General features: G+C 33.4%; 2 protein-coding genes and 1 long non-coding RNA gene across 3 annotated transcripts; 1 reads left to right on the forward strand and 2 right to left on the reverse strand.

Annotated features, from left to right (window-relative positions):
* Nucleotides 1-4,876: 4,876 nt before the first annotated feature.
* On the reverse strand, nucleotides 4,877-9,084 carry LOC120073133 (uncharacterized). Its single transcript, XM_039025769.2, has 7 exons — nucleotides 8,373-9,084; nucleotides 8,149-8,229; nucleotides 7,097-7,171; nucleotides 6,885-6,929; nucleotides 6,711-6,800; nucleotides 6,469-6,570; nucleotides 4,877-5,460 (listed from the first exon to the last, which is right to left on the reverse strand). Exons 1-7 carry the CDS (start codon nucleotides 9,057-9,059, stop codon nucleotides 5,278-5,280), a joined length of 1,263 nt encoding a protein of 420 aa, XP_038881697.2. The 5' UTR covers nucleotides 9,060-9,084; the 3' UTR covers nucleotides 4,877-5,277.
* Nucleotides 9,085-9,900: 816 nt separating this feature from the next.
* LOC150037378 (uncharacterized) lies at nucleotides 9,901-10,421 on the reverse strand. Its single transcript, XR_016528378.1, has 2 exons — nucleotides 10,281-10,421; nucleotides 9,901-10,170 (listed from the first exon to the last, which is right to left on the reverse strand). It is a non-coding gene; the product is annotated as an uncharacterized LOC150037378 (long non-coding RNA).
* Nucleotides 10,422-10,454: 33 nt separating this feature from the next.
* On the forward strand, nucleotides 10,455-15,639 carry STN8 (Protein kinase superfamily protein). Its single transcript, XM_039025768.2, has 4 exons — nucleotides 10,455-11,024; nucleotides 12,312-12,485; nucleotides 13,918-14,322; nucleotides 15,076-15,639. Exons 1-4 carry the CDS (start codon nucleotides 10,455-10,457, stop codon nucleotides 15,424-15,426), a joined length of 1,500 nt encoding a protein of 499 aa, XP_038881696.1. The 3' UTR covers nucleotides 15,427-15,639.
* The last annotated feature ends 4,479 nt before the right edge of the window (nucleotides 15,640-20,118 follow it).

Genomic DNA, 20,118 nt, shown 5'->3' on the forward strand with positions numbered 1-20,118 from the left:
GGTTGAAAGTGGGCTCGGTCCAGAGGCTCGGTCCAGAGGGTTAGAAATTGGGCTTTCGATTGACGAACGGCCCGAGGCCGACTTGACAGAGCACGGCCTTTAGCCTCCCGCATTTGGCCCAATCTGGGTTGGGGCCTTTACCTAACAACCAACTTTTGTCTTATAAATAGCGTTTTTTAACGGTAGATTAAATCCAAATAAATGCTGAAAAAAATATTTTGATGATGAAATTGAAAGCTGTAAATTTTAATTCGATTGGTCCATGTCGGTTTGAAAAAAGTTCCAAATCAGAAAAAATCCAATAAAAAATTCAAAGAATAAAATCGATCAAAGATCAATCAATTTAAATATTTATTGAACCAACCATAGTCAGTTTGATAGTGGTTTGTTCGAAAAATCAAGTTCGATCGACTGATGCTCATCTCTAATGGGATAGATAACCTAGATGATATTAGACAACTTACGGGAGATAAATTATTTGCTAATTATTAAGAGAATAAATCGAGTGTTTAACAGCATGAACATTCATTAGAGATAACATTGTAAACTTAAATAGCTTATTAAAGGAGATTAGAACACTCGATTTTTCCATCAGATTGTTGTTGCACGCAAAAGAAAGAGTTCGATTACAGAAATCCTAAGAGATAGTCTTTTGATAAATGATAGTATTGAATATGATTTTTGTGATTTTTACTCTAAGTTATTCACTAAGAAAACCAGTCGTTTCTTACCTATTAATGTGGATTGAAACCCTATTTCAATTGCCTAAGCAACAAACCTTGAACAACCGTTTTCTGAAGAAGAGGTTTACAAGACTATTTCTTCATTGGGGGTGAATAAATCATTTGGTCCGGATCGTTTTACATCATAGTTCTTTAAAGTTTTTTTGACCTAATATGAAGGGAGATATTATGAATATGGTTCAAGATTTTTTTTTATGCGAGAGTTATAAATTCCTTTTTAAATGCAAATTATATTTGTCTTGTTCCCAAGAAAATTGATTCCAAATTGGTTTCTAGTTGTCAGCCTATTAGCTATCAGAGGATGAATTGGAATGGATAGTGAATTGAGGATGAATTGTAAATGGCTTAAAGGAGGATTAATTCAAAATTTGCGGATGATACTTTACTTCTCTAGGAATGAGAGGTTGAGGATTAATCTATAAGTGGATGAATTGGAATGGATGGTCAATACTTTTAGAAACAAATAGGGTCATTAGCATGCTAATTCCCTAGGAGGTAATTCTTATTCGTTAAGGTTATGGCAACCAATTGATGAGAGGATTCAACAAAAGCTCCATAACTAAAAGTATGCTTATATCTTAAATGGAGGCAGACATGCTCTCATTTAGGCCACTCTTTCTTGCTTGCCCACATATTATCTCTTTTTTTCGTGCTCCTACTGATGTTATTAATAGATTGGAAAATGTGATTCGTGATTTCTTTTGGAGGATTCTCGTGGTGATGATGGGATGCATCATGTGTTGGAATTGGTGTCTTAATTCTCCCGGAGTCTCGTAGTTTGTAAACATTGTACACATTGTTATTAATAAAATAAGAGTTATTTTATTTGCATTTACTCATATCAATAAACAAAGATCTGTGGTTATTGTATGTAAATTTAAGCATGTATATGAGATATACAAGTAGATCATGCCTTAAGTAATAACCTAAAAGGTCTGTAGTATAAGAATAAAGGAGGGATAACTTATCCTGGTGACACTATGGATACGGCCCGCTTTGTAGAGGTTTGCAAGTGTTGTAAACTACTACAGATGATCTGATCTTGACCATTTATGTGGAGACATGCGAGCGGGGGGTGTCCTATACAAAAAGTTTGTATAAGACCGGACCACGAGAAGAATAGTCTCTTTATATAACACCGTTTTTACTTGAGACTTACATCTCACTTAAACGACTATAGGTGACATTTAATCCTGGGTGTTTTGGGAACTCCTGCCTATGAAGGCGATCCTTTGATTAGTATGAGTGAGAGTGGTCAGATTTCCAACTCAACAAGCCTACCTTTTTAGGGATTTGTTTGATTGGGGAGTTGAGAACTTAGTTACACAATATGAAATTCACTCCTTCCCCCTAGCATGGGTAAGTAGATAGATTGCTCCCTTGAAAACTGATTCCAGGTCTTGAACATAGTGGCCACATCCTCTCTTTGGAAGAGAGGATCCAGTCATAGTAGGACTATGACTTATTATTCATTAGAGAAATCAGTGGTACTCGAAGAGTTAGACGTAACTACAGGGGCAAAATGGTAAATTGGCCCAGATGTACTTACAAGCGATATGTGAAGGATTATCGCACTATTGATTGGTTGATATGGACACAGAAATATGTTTGTAGTGGGAATAGTGCAGCTGTCGATCTTTAGTGGAGTACTCGATAGTTAACGGATGGTGGATCCCGTGACTAGAGAATTTAGTCAGTTATTCACATACCGTTGAAGCTTTAAGCTACAGGTCCATAAGGTCCCTTAAAATAGAAAAAAACTATGGTTTATATATTTCATGAGATGAAATATTAAAAGTATGGTTTGTATATTTCATGAGATGAAATATTAAAACTATGGGTTATAAATATAATATGGTAAGTTGATTATCATATTGATTTATAATAAATTAATTAAATGATAATTAATTTCTTTTTCTCTAATAATCGATTGAGTGGGAGGTTATTGGTGGTTTTATGGTAACCATGAGATAAAAGGAAAATTGTTTTCTTAAAATTAGAAGTTGCCTCATTCGGAAAGAACTCACAGATAAACTATCAAGTGAATGAGTTTCACTAAGCGATAGCTGACAAAGACTAAACGATCGTGCAGCTTTGACTATACGATAGTCATTCAGCTGATTGTAGCTAAACAATCAAGTGGCATAGTCTATATGATAGGCTTTCGTTTACTAAACGATCGAGCTCATTGTCTATACGATCGACAGTGTCTTATCTCCCACTTGCTCGATCGTCTACTCGATTGTTGTCCTCCAGTCTCTTCCTCAAACCAAGATCATATAGAGCCCACAACTCCTGAATTCTCACACTGAAAATACCAAGGTAACCATTGTGATGGTGTCCTCACTTAGTTCATGAATCTGTTGGCCATTTGTTGTGTTCGTGTTGTTGGTCGTATTGTTTCAGTCATTGCGTTCGAGTGTTGTTGTTGTTGGACGCATAAGAGACTGTTCGAGGGATTCTTGAAGAATGTTTCTTCAAAGGTATGCATCCTTTATCCCTTGTATCATCCTATAGCATGCTGTAATTTCTTATTGTGCATGACTTGTTAGTTTCCGTTCTTGGACTGCAATTGATTGTGTTCAATTCGGATGGAATTTAGAACGATCCCTTCCGCTGCTCATGGAAATCCTCGTGTCTGATTTCCTTCATCATGTGAACTGGAAAGCTACTCAGTGTCTTAAGTTATTAGGCGACCTTGGATTAGGTAATTTCTGGTGTCGTAATTCTGTGCTATTGGCCAAATGGATTTAGCAGTTTTTACATGAACAGGATGCTTTGTGAAGGAAGCTTATTGTGGCTAAATATTACTCCCCTCCATGTATCTAGCTGTCTATTATTCGTAGGTCTACTAAACCCTCCTGGCAGTTTATTTGTCATACCATTGATTTGGCTGCTTTTCTTACTACTCAATGTTGCCTTGGCACGAGTTCCACTATTTCTTTTTGGAAGGATCATTGGCTTAGTTGTGGTTCTCTTTATGGCTTTTCATCATTTGTTTCGACTCATTCGTTTTCCAAATATTAAAATGGTTGAGGTGTGGCTTGCGGAGTCTAAGGTTTAGGACTTGCGTCTTCATCGTAATATTAATGAGTCTGAAACTCATGAGTGGGCTTCCTTATCTCCGTTGTTATTATTTGTCAGATTTCGTCTTGTTCCCGATTCTTAGAGGTGGATTATTGATTCTTCCTCTACATTTTGTGAAACCTCTCATGGATGATTTAGTGGGTTCTATGAACCTATTGCAAGGGATCTTTATTTTGTCATTTGATTGGATCACTACCCTAAGAAAATTAATATTTTCTTTCAGGAGCTTAGCCATGCTGCCATTAATACTGTTGATCGCCTACAACGTCGTATGCCATATATGTCTCTCTCTCCATTGTGGTCTATTATGTGTTAAGACCATGTTGAATTCTTCGCTCATCTGTTTATTCATCGTCCTTTGCATCTCGTTTCTGACATATTTTGGATGCTTTTGGCTGGTCTTTACCTATTCTAATAATAATATATTTGACATCCTTGCTTCTATATTGGTGGGACACCCTTTTATTGGCACAAAGAAAATGGCTTGGTTGGCTATTCTTCAAGCTTTCTTCTAGACTTTATTGGGCTAGCATAAAGACTCTTTCTTATATTTTAGTTCATTTATTGATTTGGTTCTATTAAAAGTAGTGGTGCAAAGTTGGGCACCCTTTTAAAAACTTAGTCTTTCTTATTTAGTTTTCAATTGGAGATCTCTTCCTAATCACATTTAGGTGCTTGGAGTCTCCCCTTATTTCATTTATTCAGTGAAATATTTCTTATCTAAAAAATAATAATAATAATAATTAATAAATAAAAAGAAAATGGGCCCTTTCAAGAAGGAAAAAAAATTGTCCTAAAAAATGTAGGTTTGATTATAGCACTCTTATAATTTAGTTCACACATTAGCAACATTTGAGAGTTAATTATAACCTCTTCCCAAGTTTTTGGAGGGTGATTGACCAAATTGAAATACCCTATAGTTCAAGGGTGAATTTGCAACTTTTCCCTGATTTTTTTTTTATATGCAAGGAGTTCAGAAATTAAAACAAAATAGAAAATAGTAAACTAAAATGGAATGGTTAAAAGAACTATAAAAGACATAGAAGTTAAAAGGCATACCAATTTCTATTCATTTCATAAGAAACGACTCTCTGAGAATTTCTTGCTTATATACACATATAAGGTTTCCATATATACAACCACACATTTAAGAATAAAGAGGTCTATCAGTTCAATATTTCAATTGGTGGGTAACACGGGGAAGACCACCCTAACTTGGTAGATGATATACTTCAGATTCCCAGACTCCAAGACCTCAACATCCAATCCGAGCATAGTTCAATAGATAAGGAACTAATTACCATCTCGAAGGTCGATTATTTGATCTCATTCTCACACTTGTTGAACCAAAAGAACATTCAATCCACCAAATGCAGCATCCATTCAATAGTTTAGAGGAGAGCAAACATGTAATGTACAAGAGGGAGTGAAAAACCTGAGATCACATTCAGAGATAATCCATTGGGAGCCCCAAATCATCACCGTTGGCCTCTCGACTCCTACGGAATCTTTTACCATCATAACGTCTTTTGTTACTCCAATTGTCTTGGTCAAATCTCCGTCCTTCGAACTCATAAAGTTCTTCAAGGTCATCTAACGAATTCCCCACGCTTTGTGTGCCTAAAAATCCCTAGTATAACAAACCATATAATTCTGAGCAAGACGACGTGGGAGTACTTTATATTTTTGGCTAAATTACAAAAAATACCCTTGAATTTTGCCTTTTATTTAAAAATACCCTTATTCTTTCAAAAGTTGCAATATTACCCATAACCTTTTGTAAATGTTTCAAAACTACAGTTGAAGTAGAAATTCGTTAGAATTTGGATGAAATTTGAGACTTGACAAAATGTTAGTAACTTGGAACAGTGAGGGTTTTTGGTCCTAATTTTCGTTTTAGGTTACTGCCACACTATTTCAAGTCCTAATTCTTGTTCAACATTCTTAATAGATTAATACTCGAAGTATAGTTTTGAAACATTTATAAAAGGTCAAGGGAAATAATAAATATTACGACTTTTGAAAGAATAAAGGTATTCTTGAATCAAGGGCAAAGTTCATAGATATTTTTGTAATTTAGCCTCATATTATTAATACTAAGCTTTCAATTTCATCAAATAAATTGGATTTTGAACTTAAAGAAGTGGTTGCATTTTTTAAAATGTTTATGGGTGGTTGCATTTTTTAAAATGTTTATGGGAGTTCTTGAGATGGACGTGCCTATTTTTGTTGGTATTGATTCTTCTGTTTGGGTTGGATATTCTTTTAGTTAGGCCATTTTTATCACCTTAATTTTGTTGCCTCATTTTGCATTTTCCAATAAAATATTATTAAAATAAACCAGCCAACTTTGCCAAATAGGTTTTCAAAATTCTATTAATTTTGCCAACCACCAATATTAGAAATTTTCCGAAACAACAATAAACTAAAAAGAACAAACTTCTTATCTCACAGATTTCACCAGAAGATTAGAGTGAACCAGAGTAAAGCTCTCCTCGAACTTATTGGTCAACTACTACAGATTTCACAAACTAGTCTATCAATAGTCTTCATCACGCAAAAGAAAAAAAAGGGGGAGCAAAACAACAATATTGTTATCATAATATTAAATGGGAAATTTAAACATATAAAATGGTACCTTTGTCAGCCGTTGAATGCGTGATGCTGCATCTTCATGTACAACAACGACATCGGATATGACTTCCAGCACATCCTCAACAAGCAAAGCATATGTACTCACCTGAAATAGTCTCATGAAATTTAGAGGCAACTTTTAAAGACGTGATGTTCATCAAAGATATCAATACATACAAACCGAAAGCAACAAATCTTCATATTTGTGGACAAATGCAATGCATTTACAAGGATCAGTTCACGTACCAGGCTGGAAGGAAGAAAGGAATAACCAAATGAATCAAGTTCGAGAGATTCAACAGCACCCGAGTTAATGTTGAAAGTGTATCCGCGTATCTAACCGTGGAATTTTGAACTAGATGAGAAATTAGCAACAAGTAACAAATCTAGAATCTAGAGCTTTCTAGAGTAAAAGGATACCTTCCCAATATTTCGTCGACCAGGTGTAACTACTCTGTATCCTACCTAGCAAATACTTAATTGTTAATTTCCAAAAAAACCCAACAAACATAGGTACTCTCCAAATACCCAAGAAAAACACATGTGAACATCCAAAGCATTTTTCTATCTAGAAAACCAAGCACTATCATTCCCAAACGAAGACTTTTTCTTTTATAAACAACAAAGTGTACCAGTGTTTCAAATCCAGCCATTTTGAAGTCATTATCCATCACAGTCTCATCATGGACAAGAACTACATCGCCAACCTGCAATGGGTTAGATTGGATATTAAAAAACAAAAAAAAGATATGTGCATCAGTTCAAACATGGACATTGGAGATCAAAGATAGCCAGAGTCCTTCGAAGGGATCCTGCTGATTGAAATCATAGCATTCAGCAATGTCCATCTACTGCTGAGAACTATAAATTTTAGGGCAAATATCAATTTATTGAACTTTGGGGTTGTATCAATTTAAACCTGAACTTTCACAAGTGCATCAATTTAAACCATCCATTACATTTTATTTAGATAAATATCATGTGAGACTTATAGCTTTATCAATTAAATCTCTAAACTTACATAAGAGAATCAATTTAGACTCTCGATTAAGATTTCTTTGAAAATTATTCATACAAATTATAATCATCTATTTTGTTAAATCAACATTCGAAGAAGTCCACACAGGTGTAAGAATGGATGCATTGACGATTTTGAAATATAATCTTAATAAAGGTTCTAAATCGACTCATTTATAACAATTTAGAAGTTTAATAGAAAAAATTAAATGTCCGACACGATATTTTGCAAACTAAATCTGAAACAGGGTGTAAATTGATACACTTGTGAAAGTACAGGATTTAAATCAATACCATTATTAGTTTTGGGTTTAAATTGATAAGCCCCCAAAGTTTAGGGGCGAAAATTTTAATTTTCCCTAAATTTTATTACAAGGTTCCCTAACAAAGCTGAAGTGTCCATGGTGGATGCAAGGAGATCCAAGGCAATGAAGCATTAGACCCACAACTACCAACATCTAAATTGAGCGCCAATCAAGTAGACTGAAAACGACAAGGTTTGATCTGAAGTAACTATAGGCAACAATCTAGAACTCCTAAATTGAAGAGATTATAGAACTCTTTCTACCACCATCTAATCTGGGACTCGCAAATTCAATCTTCACATCTTTACTGCATCAATTGTAGAGAAGGTACATATGAATGAGGGAGTTAAGAGAAAAAGTACCTGACTAATATCCTCAAGATGAAACCATTCTGATTCCCCAGATAGCAAGTTTGGCTTCACTTCTAAAAACGTTACCATCCACTGCAGTAGGAAAAAGCAAACATTAGAGAATATAACTTTTAAGAACAGAGGAAATGCAAAAACTTATGTCGTTCTGAGCTTGCATATCTTTATTGTCCATAAGAAACGTACAATCCAGCTACAATTTGAGCAATGTCACTTACAGAGGATGTATTAACCCAGAGCTGCGAGACGAATCCCAAGCTTAGCGCAGTTTGAATGCTGATCACTTGCTTTGCCAACATGTTCGATCTCCTCATCACTTGCCTCCTTCGCCGCAACGCTACCTTCCCATTCTCCATTTCTGCATCCTCATCTTCAATGGGAATCAAATCCCTTTCCCCTTCTGAGCTCCCTTCACTGTTTAAGCTCTTCTTCTTGGCCTCCTCACCATCTTTCTGATCGAGAAAGTTCAATCCGGACGAAGCTGCTGCACCATCGCCCCGTCTTTCCTCAGAATCATTCCCATTTCTACTTGCGAAATTTCCGTCGATGCCATCTAAATTTGCAACGCTCCGACTAGGGTCGACGATGTCGAAAAGATTTTCGTCTTCCCCTTTCAATTCTAACTCGGCGCTGAACCGATTTCGCTTTGGAACAAAGGCGCTCAAGCTTTTAGTGAGTTTTGTCCTCGAAGGGAAGAGAAGGCATCCATTTCTAAGAGTAGAACGACCAGAATTGAAGGAATTTGAAAGTAGAGGAGAATGGGATTGAAATTGGGTGAACCCTAATCGTCGAAATTTGATGGAAGATGCAAAGAAGAGTGGCGGAACAGAGTCGCACATGGTGAAACCTTGACTGTGACCGGAAAGTTCGAACAATCGGAGCCAATGAAGGCTGTCGTCGTTCATCACCGTTGGGACATTGTCAATTTTGGGCCTGAAATTGGATTAATCGTTCGTGGGCCGGTTTTTAGGCCCAATTGTGAACCTCCTATCTTACCTTTTTCGAACTACTACCCGTTCCGATTTTAGATTTAAAGCAACGAAGACACCTATTATCGTGGTAAAGGTTAATTGTTCGATTTTTTATTTTATTTTATTTTTTTACAAGGTATTGAATTGCAATTAAGCGAGGAGAATCTCATAGCGACGACAAGGTACAAACACAACCAAAAGAAACAAAAACAAAGAAAGAATATACATAATGTGTGAAAAAAAGTCTAAATAAGAACCTACTTGAGTGTTCTCAATAGAAGCTTTGAAACTATTGCAAACAATAAAGAGAAACCTCACAACCTAACTAACCAGGCAAGAAGGATGTGAGATAGCTCCAGTTACACAAAGATTATACTCACGTTAAATATGATAGATAACAACACACCAAACGACTCTCTAAACCTTACGCCTCAACCGATTACATGCACTAAAGTGACATATCCAATTGAGTTATGTATCCTAATGAGCGATCTTGTGAAAGCACGTGTACCACAAAGAGTATGTATTTAAATGTATTCTAATGGTTTGATTTTTGCTCTTGAAGAAAATAGCACTACTATTTGTAAAATTCATGTAACTAAACCTACACGATCTAATTAAGACTATTTTAATGTGATGTGTGGTTAATAAAGTACAACACACATATCATGTTTGATAAGGGGAATTTCTTTAGCAACAAAATGAGGTAGAACAACCATGCAAGACCCACTAAGGTAGGCAAGAGAGTTCATCCAAATTGTGGTACCATCCATTGTAAACAAGAAAATTAGTAGCCTCGTTAATTATGTCTTCTATCTTTGGATGCAAATTAGAAGAGACAAGAAAATCAACAGAAATTGAAAATCTAACGACAAATCAAGCAATGCGGTGAATAGCTCGATTTCTAATATGAGAACAGAAAGAAAAAGAGACTAAACCCAAACTTCTCATCGAAAAATCGATCTCCTCAATTATACTCTTCACCTCAACGAAATCATATAAGTCTTCATCTCAGCAAAATTAGATAAGTAGAACTATGTTCATCCTACAAACAAGGAATACATGATAAGATCACCATTGAAGTACATGAAGTCTCATATATTAAGAACAAGAGAAGCAAAGTGAGAAAAGGGAGCCCAAAACGGACCCACTTACCCACATCTCATCGCTAAAAAATTTGGAACTCAGAAGTCAGAAGGATAAACTTGATAAAGACACGCGGCCTCAGTCCAGCCAGCCAGCCACTGCCCCACGCCACACTCGGACTCTGTTAGAAGATGCAGCACAACAACCTCCAAACGCGACACCCATTTACTCCACACCACGACCATGGCCTCTCTGATCTTCCCATTTGCTATTTCCCTCCAACAAAGCTCCCAAACCCGTTTCTCTCCTCTCAAACCCGCTCTCCAAACCGAAATCCCCCTCTTCGCCGGAACTTTCAGGGCCAAGCCGCCGGCGAGTAAGTGTCGAGCGTCATTCTTGGTCGACATCTCCGATCGTCTACTCGATAACCTTTACGGTCCTCTTCGAGTTGATCAGCTTCCGGGTTTGCAATCTGGGTATGTTCAATTTCAACGATTCTCTGGGGAATTGAGCGATTTGCAGAAATGGGGTTTCGTTGTTTTTGCTGGGTTCATTTGGGTTTATCTCACTGCTCGACCAGGGGTTCTCGTTGGCGCCATTGATACGTACCTTCTGGCTCCTCTGCAGTTGGGGCTGGACAGTTTGATGGGAAGAAGAAGCTTGAAGAGCTCCGACTTTGTGATTGGGGGGAAATTGGGAGAGGGTTCGTTTGGAGTTGTTTATTCGGGTGCATTTCTTCCGAAAAATGTGAAGAATGAAGGGCGAACGAGCAGAGCAGAGTTGGATGGGAAGGACAAAGTGATTCTTAAAAAGGTAACTCTCATTGCTTTGAATTGTTATGGCCGTTTAAAACTTCTTTAATGTGTTTGAGAGTTTTTTAGCAAAAGTAGTTGAATTTAAGCAGTTTAGTTAGAAGTACTCAATAACAAAGTTTATTCATATGACTCCTAATATTAAGACTAAATTATGTAGAAAAGGTCCTGCGTTTAATAGAGGACAAAGAGGGAATGAGTTTGATCATGGTGATCACCAACCTAGCATTTTATACCCATGAGTTTTTTTGCACCCAAATACTGTAGAGTTATGGGGTGCTCACGTTATCCTGTGAGCTTAGGATGCGCCTAAGCTTGGACACTCACAGTATCACCACCAAAAAAAAAAAAGACTAGAATCTAAAAAACTACTTTGAACTTTGCCACTTTGAAACAAAAGTACTATTCTTTCAAACCTTTGACCTTTCATAAAAGTATGAACGTTGGGGGTGGCGATCTAAATTTTCGTTTTTGGTCACCCAACTTATCTAGATTCCAATTCCATTCAAATTTTCAAAAGATTCTTACTCCAACATAGTTTTGATGCCTTTATGAATAAAGGTCAAGGTAATATTTGAAATAAAGAGCAAAGTTCAACATATTTTTTATAATTTGACCTATTATTAAGGGTTTATTACTAACCAGTAAGGGGGTATTTGAGGTAAGGAGTGAAATAGTGAGGAGTTATGAAGTCTAGGGAGTTGTAAACTCCTGGGCCCACAGTGGAAGGAGTTAATAAGATATAAAATTGATGTTTCTTAGTAGTGGGACCCACCAACTCTTTGGCCAAACAAGGAGTGGAGTTCACAAATTCCTACTTCCCTACTTCTAGTTCTCAACTCCTTGGGCCAAATACATCGTTAAGGAGTTTGTTGGGAGGCATTTGTTATAAATAAGGTGAGTAGGTAAGGATGCAATAAGAAATTGTTCAGTGAGCTAAGACTTAAGTGAGATGGCTCCTGAGAGGATCCAAGTGCCTTGAATAGTTGGAGTTAGATTGTACCACTTGTACTATTCTAGTTCTATATGGGTTCTATTATACTTCTTAGATAAATGTTTGGTTTGATACTCTTGAAAATACTTTTGCATGGCTTTCTGTCAAGTATTTAACCAAAAGCACTCTAAGGGTGTTTTCTTACAATGCTTCAAGTGCTTTTGATTTCTCTAGAAACACTCTTTGTCTTGACATTTCTACGGAGAAGTGCCTTTGGGCACTTTCAAACATCTTTTAGGTAAAAGATCAATTGAAGATGCAGTTTGTTTTGCTCTGTGTGATGGTAACTTGCAGATTAAGGTGGGAGTTAAAGGAGCTGAAAAGTTTGGGGAATATGAAGAGTGGTTTAACTACAGACTTTCAAGAGCAGCGCCTGAAACTTGCGCTGACTTTCTTGGTAGTTTTGTAGCTGATAGAGAAAGCAAGCAATTCTCTGCAGGAGGAAAATGGCTCGTTTGGAAATTTGAGGTACTTTGAAATCATTTTGTTGAACAAATTAATCATTTGCTGTATTATTTTTCAATAATGTGCACTTTGGGATATTAATCTTAAATTACAACATAAGTATATGAAATGGAGAGGTAGATAAAACTCCAGTAACATTGTAAGTTTTTTACTTGAGATCTCCCTTTTGTAAAAATTTAAGATAATGATTTCGTCTTTTATTTTTAAAATTTACATTTGTTTTTTCCCATTTTTCCCCCACGGTTTTCACCTTGCTTAAAGGAACATTTGAATTCATAATCAAATTCCAATAACAAAAACGAGCTTTAAAAAACTGCTTTTTTTAGTTTTTTAAAACTTGACTTGGTTTCTGAAAACATGGATAGAAAGTGAATAACATAAAGGGAAAAAACAAAGAAACTTATAGTGTTTATAAGCTTAATTTTCAAAAACTAGAAACCAAAAACCGAATGAGCAATTGGAAGTTTTGAACTTAAGATTCCAATTAAGATAGTGGTGCAAAAAGGAAATTGCTGCCTAGGTTTGGCTTTATTCAAAAAATGATATAAAAGTAATGGTTAGACCTGTTGGGAGGCCATTTGAATTATATTATATGTTTTCAGATTCCTTGAATTAAATGAATTCAGTAAGTATCCGTTTGAGAATTTGCTTTTGAAAACTGGTATTGAATTTTGTGATGTAGATATTGGCATAGTGGAACTTCTGAGCACAACAATTTCATTATATTCTTCGTGTATATAGAACTTGAATTTGAAATTTTAAAACAAAGCAATACACTTTTTTTAAAAAAAAGAAAAGGTAAATATAGTATTTCATATTATAAACTCAGTTCATATTTTTAAATTAAAATATAGATAATATAATATTTTATAAATTAATTGATATTGTAAAATATAATTATACAAAGATTTATAACATAGAATATATTCCTAAATTAATAAAAAATAGTTGAGATTCAACATGATATTTAGTTGGCAAGCATAACTATTAGTTGGTAAGCATATATGTGTATTATTATCAAACACATTTTGAACTATTATTCCTGAATTTGCTATCAAGTATATATTCGAAAACCTTGAAAACAACTTTGCTTTTGTATAACTAACCAATTGGACCAGAGAATTTAAAGTTCTTTATACTTTTTTTTTAAATTTATTATTATTATTATTATTATTTATTTTATTATTTTAATTTAGTCCCCTAAATTTTTATAATTCATTGTATAGGTAAAGAGTTGAATGTAAAATTGTCCCTCACTATGATAAGTTCAAGTCATGGTCCAGACACTAGAGGTAGAAGTTTTAGTTATTGAAGGAGAAGTAATTCACAATACATTCATTTCAACTAGGCTAAAGTTAAACTTTATAATTAAGAAAAAAGTTGGAGACAATTTTCAAATCCATATGTTTAATCTCAAGGGATGATGAATATGCAGGGAGATCAGACTCTTGGTGATTACATGAAAGATAGAAACTTCCCTGTAAACTTGGAAGCTCTAATGTTCGGACGTGTCTTACAAGGCATGAACTCAGTCGAAAGAAATGCATTGATAATCAAGCAAATACTGCGACAAATCATCACATCATTGAAGAAGATCCATGACACAGGCATTGTTCACAGGGATGTAAAGCCAGCAAACATAGTAGTAACCAAGAAAGGACAGGTAAAGATCATAGATTTCGGGGCAGCCACCGACCTCCGAATTGGCAAGAACTATGTACCAAATCTTGCATTGCTGGATCCTGATTTCTGTCCTCCTGAGCTTTACGTGATGCCCGAAGAAACACCTAGCCCTCCTCCAGCTCCCATTGCAGCACTTCTTTCTCCTATACTCTGGCAGGTAAGCTGATCTCCATGGATATATTCTCAAAGCTAAAAGTTTGTGATTGGGAAATTGTCAAAAATAACCTAAAATGTATTCATCTTTCACAACTAGCACCTTTTTAGAGAATTGGTTGAAATAATTTTTCTTGGTTCTTCTTGGCTAAGATCGACCACCAAGATTCAAATAAAAAGTTTACTTTTATATCTTACATCTAAACTCTCAATTTTTTTAGGTTTTTTCAGTGAAATCTCTGCCCAGATGAACATTGAGATTGTACATAATTTTTCCGAATGTCATGCAATCTCTCCTAAATCTTATACCAAATCTTACGTAATATTTTCAAATTTTCTCCAAATTCTCAAATCTTACCCCAAATATGTGTTTCTATAGTTATCTGAATTTCTAAATGATCACATAAATTATCCAAATGGATCTGGGGTGATTTGTTAAATTTTGGGAAAGATAAACAATCCCAATTTTTGTCTTGGACGATCTTGGTCGGAAAGAACCGAGAAAAATTAATTTAACGATTTTTTGAAAGGTGGAAACTTGAGGAGGGTTATTTCTGACAATTTCCTTTTGGGATTTTGATGCTTATTAGAAATTATGTATAATTGAAGCAAAGTTCAGTTTGTGTTTTAGCATATTCATTTGAAGTGATTCATGCTGTTAAAAGGCTGGTGTGGACATCCTTTACATGTTTTTGAAGTATTTCTTATTTGGAAACTGTTCTTGAAACTGTCTTTTGGGACTGTTGTGTTATTGCAGCTGAACAGCCCTGACTTGTTTGACATGTATTCTGCTGGTATTGTGCTTATGCAAATGGCAGTACCGAATTTGAGGAGCAGTGCTGGGTTGAAGAATTTCAATATGGAAATTAAGAACTATGGATATGATTTGAATAAATGGAGGGAGAAAACAAGAACAAAGCCTGATTTGACGATACTCAATCTCGACTCAGGTAGAGGGTGGGATCTTGTAACAAAGCTCGTTTCGGAGAGAGGCACCCTTAGAAGGGGGCGTTTATCGGCTTCTGCTGCTTTGAGGCATCCTTATTTCTTGTTGGGGAGTGATCAGGCAGCTGCAGTTATTTCAAAACTAAACTTAGTCAAGAAATGAGGTTGTAGGAGGGAATGTAAGTAGAAATTTATATATATTCATTTTTCATCTTCATATGGTTATTCTCATCCAATTTCATGGGACAATGATAGTCCCTTTGGAAGATTATAACCTTTAAAGCAATGTCTTCAATGCTAAATTTTGATTTTGAGAAAAAAATATTAATGTAAAACCAATTTGGATCGAATCAATGCGACAAGTTACTCATGAAAATTATGATTCACTTTTGTAAAATTTAAATTGATACAAATTTTGAGATATAAATTGTATTATATATATATATATATATATATATATATATATTTTTGGATCTTAGTTGGGTAGCTCCATTAGCTCCTTCGCTTTCTTCTTTCAAAAGAGGCTAAGGGTTAAGTTGGTAATTTTTCTTCCAATATCTTTCTTCTAATTAGGCCGATACTTAAAATGGTAGTCATTTTAGTGGTTTGAGTATTAGTTTGGTATAAATCCACAAATTAAAAAAATAATAATAAATAAATAAAATAATATTTTGGTCTAATACTTTAGGTTTTGTTCCATATTTTGGTGCATGTATTTTTCATAAATTAGTTCTTTTTGTGGACAAATTGCAAAAATCATATGGGTAATTGTAATTATATCCTTAGACTTTCAATTTTAATAATTGAGTTCTCAAACTTATCCAAATGTTAAAATTGGACCTTCAAATTTACATAATTGTATAAGTTCGATAGTTCAATTTTTATCATTTGTGGGTCAATTTCTATAATTATTATAAGTTTGAGGGTCCAATTTTAACACTTTTAAAAGTTTAGGGGTTTGATTTTTACAATTAAAAGTTTAATGGTGTAATTGTAACTACCACCATATTTCATGGGTAGTTTTTGCAATTTGTTTTTTATTTTTTTTTCAAAAAATTATTGTGTAGGAGTGCTTCTTTCATAAATTATAAAGATATATCTTTATAATGTCTTTTCTGGTAGGAAAATTATTGTTAATATTATTATTTAACGAATTTTGATCAAAAGAAACAAACTTTAAATAACTAATTTAAGTTTTATTAAAAATATATAAATTTTAATTTATCGAAAATATATGAACTAATTTTAGTATTTCTTAAAATTATAGAGACTAAAATTAGACCATTAAAAATATCAAAATCAAAATACAACCTAATATAATCCAAATTACAGACTTAAAAAAGAATTATTCATTGACTTCTTGCAAAGAAGTGGAAATGATTGTCATTCTCCCACTTACAAAAGTAGTGTTGAATATTTGAGGTTTATGCAAACTTGAAGGATGGTTGAAATGGGTTGGTGCCAACCATTTTAAAGAAATTGACAAATTCCATTAAGAAAATAATAATAATAATAATAATAATAATAATAAATTTGGAGAATATATCATACACTCAAGATTTCATAGCTTTGGGCCTACTTTTTGAAAGAATTAATTTATGAAAAAGATCATTTTCGTAATGATTTAATCTCTAAACTTTAGTTTATAATGATTTAGTTTATACATTTTTAAATTCGTAACAATCTAGTTCATAACTTTAATAAGTATCGATTTGGTTCTCGCACTTTATAATTTGGATTTAGTCTCAGTTGTGAAAAATATTATTAAGATTTAGTGAGATTTTTTAACCATGTAGATTCATAAATTGATTAAGAGTCAGGTTAACTTATAAATTGTGAAGACTAAGCGGTTATATAATCAAAATTGACAATAAACTTTGATGAGTTTTTTTACGATAGGGACTAAATTAATACAAAATTGTAATTAGAGTCTAAATTGTTACAAATTTGAAGGTAGACGCTAGAATGTTACATGTGTTCATTACTATAAATTTGAAAGGACATTGACTAAATCATTATAAATCAAAGTTCAAGAACTAAAGTGTTATTTTTATAAAAGTTTAGGGGTTGTTTAGTAACTAAGATTTTGTTTTATATTTGCAAATTCACCGAGTTTCGCGAATATGCATTGGAAAGACAGTCTTGATTCCGTTTTGAAAACTATTTTAGGATCTTATGATCCAAACAATACAAATTCTAATAAAAAAATATATTTTTTCAATATATTCAGATTTTGAATTTTAAAATTTTAAAATGTAAAATTATATTAAAAAGAATAAAAGCGTTAAAAAATATATAGTATTTCATGTTATTAACTCAATTATTTTGTTGAATTAAAATATATATTATAAATTTTTTAATATGCTACTAAACACATCTTTTAATACATAAAATATAACTATGTTTTTACTTTATTTTTTTTTTTAGATTGCTCACCAATCAGGCCGATTCAATATTGGAAATAATAACGAACTAATTTTTTCTCATTCCTCAATTTTATTTTAGAATATCATGTAATACATAAAGAAATGTGATAGATATTCAACCTAAAGACCTTTAGCATTGTTAGATACCTTGATAATTTTGAGAGATCTTGATCGTTACTAGTTATTTTATCATTATTCTTTCGAACAATCAATTTTGAAATTCGAAACCATTTCATTTTTTTTTTAAAAAAATACTTTAGTCTCTAAATTTTCAAAAAGCTTTATATTAATATCTTTGTATCTTACAAAAAATAATAATAATAATACTAATAATAAGTTAGATACTTTTTAATTTTAACCCTAATTCTATTTTAGTCGTTGTATTTCAATTATTTAAATTAAGTTCATATACTTTAAGGGAATCTTAAAAACATCTAATGTTAATTTATTTTTAACTTTTGTAAAAAATGAAAAACATAGTTTTATCTTCGTGAATTTTAGAAATATATTCACATTGTGTCATCGTTTCTTGCATGTGTAAAATTTATTTTATTATTTAACTAATTTCAATAAAAATTAAATTCAAAGGATTCATTTTAAGATTTTTTTTAAAAAAAATCTAGAGACACATGGACAACACATTGAGTAATGGGCAAATGTTATTTGGTCATTTGACACTAAGGATGGACATCTAAATTACATTTTAAAAAAATATATATTTATTATACTTCTCCTTAGATGACCATTATATATATGAGATATGTCTAAGACCTTACAAGGAAAAATCCAACAGGAAAAAACCTCAGTAAAGGACAAAAAAAAGTACATATTCCATCCCGTAGAAATAAATTACTGGTCTCTAGTGGAATGTTCACTAAATTTTAGAAATATATTCACATTGTCGTCTTTTTTTGCATGTGTAAAATTTATTTTATTATTTAACTAATTTCAATACATATGCTCACATCACCATGACAATACTAAAATTTAATATCATTCTTTTTACAAAATTTAATATTATTTATACCTATTAAAAAATTGATGACAAAATAATAACAAAAACAAAATCAGTGATTCACTAAAAGTTTCATAAATGATATTTAAAACTTTGAAGTTCAAAATTTGCATAAATTGTTTGGGGTTTTACCATTGCTTAAAGTTGGAACCAATAATATTAGGGAAATGAATTAGAAATTTGGCAAGCTTTGATTACAATTTACTACTCAAAAAAGCATATGAAATTTAAGGCAAAGTTTTACATTCCAAGTTCAACCTCATGAATGAAGCTATAGCCGAAACGGTGCGTTGCAACTACTTATTTCTTTGTTAACTGAATGAATATGAAGTTTCTTTTTTATTCTTCAAATTCTTTGGGTTTGTGAAGCCATCTCCTTAATACTTTTAGAAACTATTTAGGAAAATATTGTTGTTTTCAAACTATTTGTAAAAATATTGTTGTTTTAAATAAGTCGAGGGTTGAAAATTCGATTTAGATAGGTCGAATTTTGAACCCTCGACCTTCCTTTTCTTTTAGGAAAATATTGTTGTTTTCAAACGGATTCTGTCATCTCAGCAAGTCTGACTAAATAACGAGCTAATGAATCTCCTTCTTTTTGCCACTGAACTTCCCAATCAAATTCAAGAACGAGATTATGAAAGACAACAAGAGTTTGAGAGAGCGAGATTTTGAGCGAGAGCTTGAGCATGAGCGTGAGCGAGAGCGAGATTTTGATAGAGAGCGAGAATACCGTACAAATTTTCCTTTTTTTTCCTTTTTAATTATTACACATTCCACCTTTTTTTTTTTTTAATTTTCCATTTTATAAAAAAAATTCTAAAAATATTTATTATTTTATTTAAACTCTAAAAAGAATAAATTAAAAAAATAATAATAACTCATAAAAATAAAAAAAAATGTAAATTAAATATCTCATTTATATAAAAATAATTACAAAAATCAATGTGTCCCACAAGGCGGACGTCGTCGATTTCGAGCTGGTTGTCGTCGTCGACTTTGAACTTGAGGTTGCTCGGGTTCTTCTTGATGTTGCTCTGGTACATCTGCAGGCGCTTCATAATATAAATATTCATTATGCTCTCCACGACCCCGACCATGTCCATGCACGTATGAAGACGAAGGACCAGCCTCTGAGTCATAATGTCCTGAACCAAATGCTGACATCATCATCATTGGATTAACATAATCAGTTTGACTCTGCGTCTGCGTCATAGGGGGCAACTCTTCCACATTATGTGCAACCTCATCAAACTCACCCTCTTCCCGAACAGGTCCTCTACGTCTAGGAGCTGGTGGAGGAACAATAGGTATATCGTACATATAATGAATTTCCTCCATATAGCTTTGGTTGTCACTACATATAGCAAGAACCTGGTTCGAATCATTTGCAACCTTACGGAGTCTACTGTTG

Source organism: Benincasa hispida, chromosome 3 (genome assembly GCF_027475165.1).
Source record: "Benincasa hispida cultivar pf3 chromosome 3, pf3_genome.v1.1, whole genome shotgun sequence".
Lineage (NCBI taxonomy): Eukaryota > Viridiplantae > Streptophyta > Magnoliopsida > Cucurbitales > Cucurbitaceae > Benincasa > Benincasa hispida.

What these genes read in the sequence shown, in the direction of transcription:
- LOC120073133 (XM_039025769.2), bottom strand. Translation starts at nt 9,059, where the DNA reads ATGAACGACGACAGCCTTCATTGGCTCCGATTGTTCGAACTTTCCGGT. An exon ending in GTCGACGAAATATTGGGAAG is followed by an intron (nt 6,801 to 6,884) that starts GTATCCTTTTAC and finishes TTCCACGGTTAG; the next exon opens with ATACGCGGATACACTTTCAA. An exon ending in CCTTTCTTCCTTCCAGCCTG is followed by an intron (nt 6,571 to 6,710) that starts GTACGTGAACTG and finishes AGACTATTTCAG; the next exon opens with GTGAGTACATATGCTTTGCT.
- STN8 (XM_039025768.2), top strand. Translation starts at nt 10,455, where the DNA reads ATGGCCTCTCTGATCTTCCCATTTGCTATTTCCCTCCAACAAAGCTCC. An exon ending in ACAAAGTGATTCTTAAAAAG is followed by an intron (nt 11,025 to 12,311) that starts GTAACTCTCATT and finishes GGTAACTTGCAG; the next exon opens with ATTAAGGTGGGAGTTAAAGG. An exon ending in GGCTCGTTTGGAAATTTGAG is followed by an intron (nt 12,486 to 13,917) that starts GTACTTTGAAAT and finishes ATGAATATGCAG; the next exon opens with GGAGATCAGACTCTTGGTGA.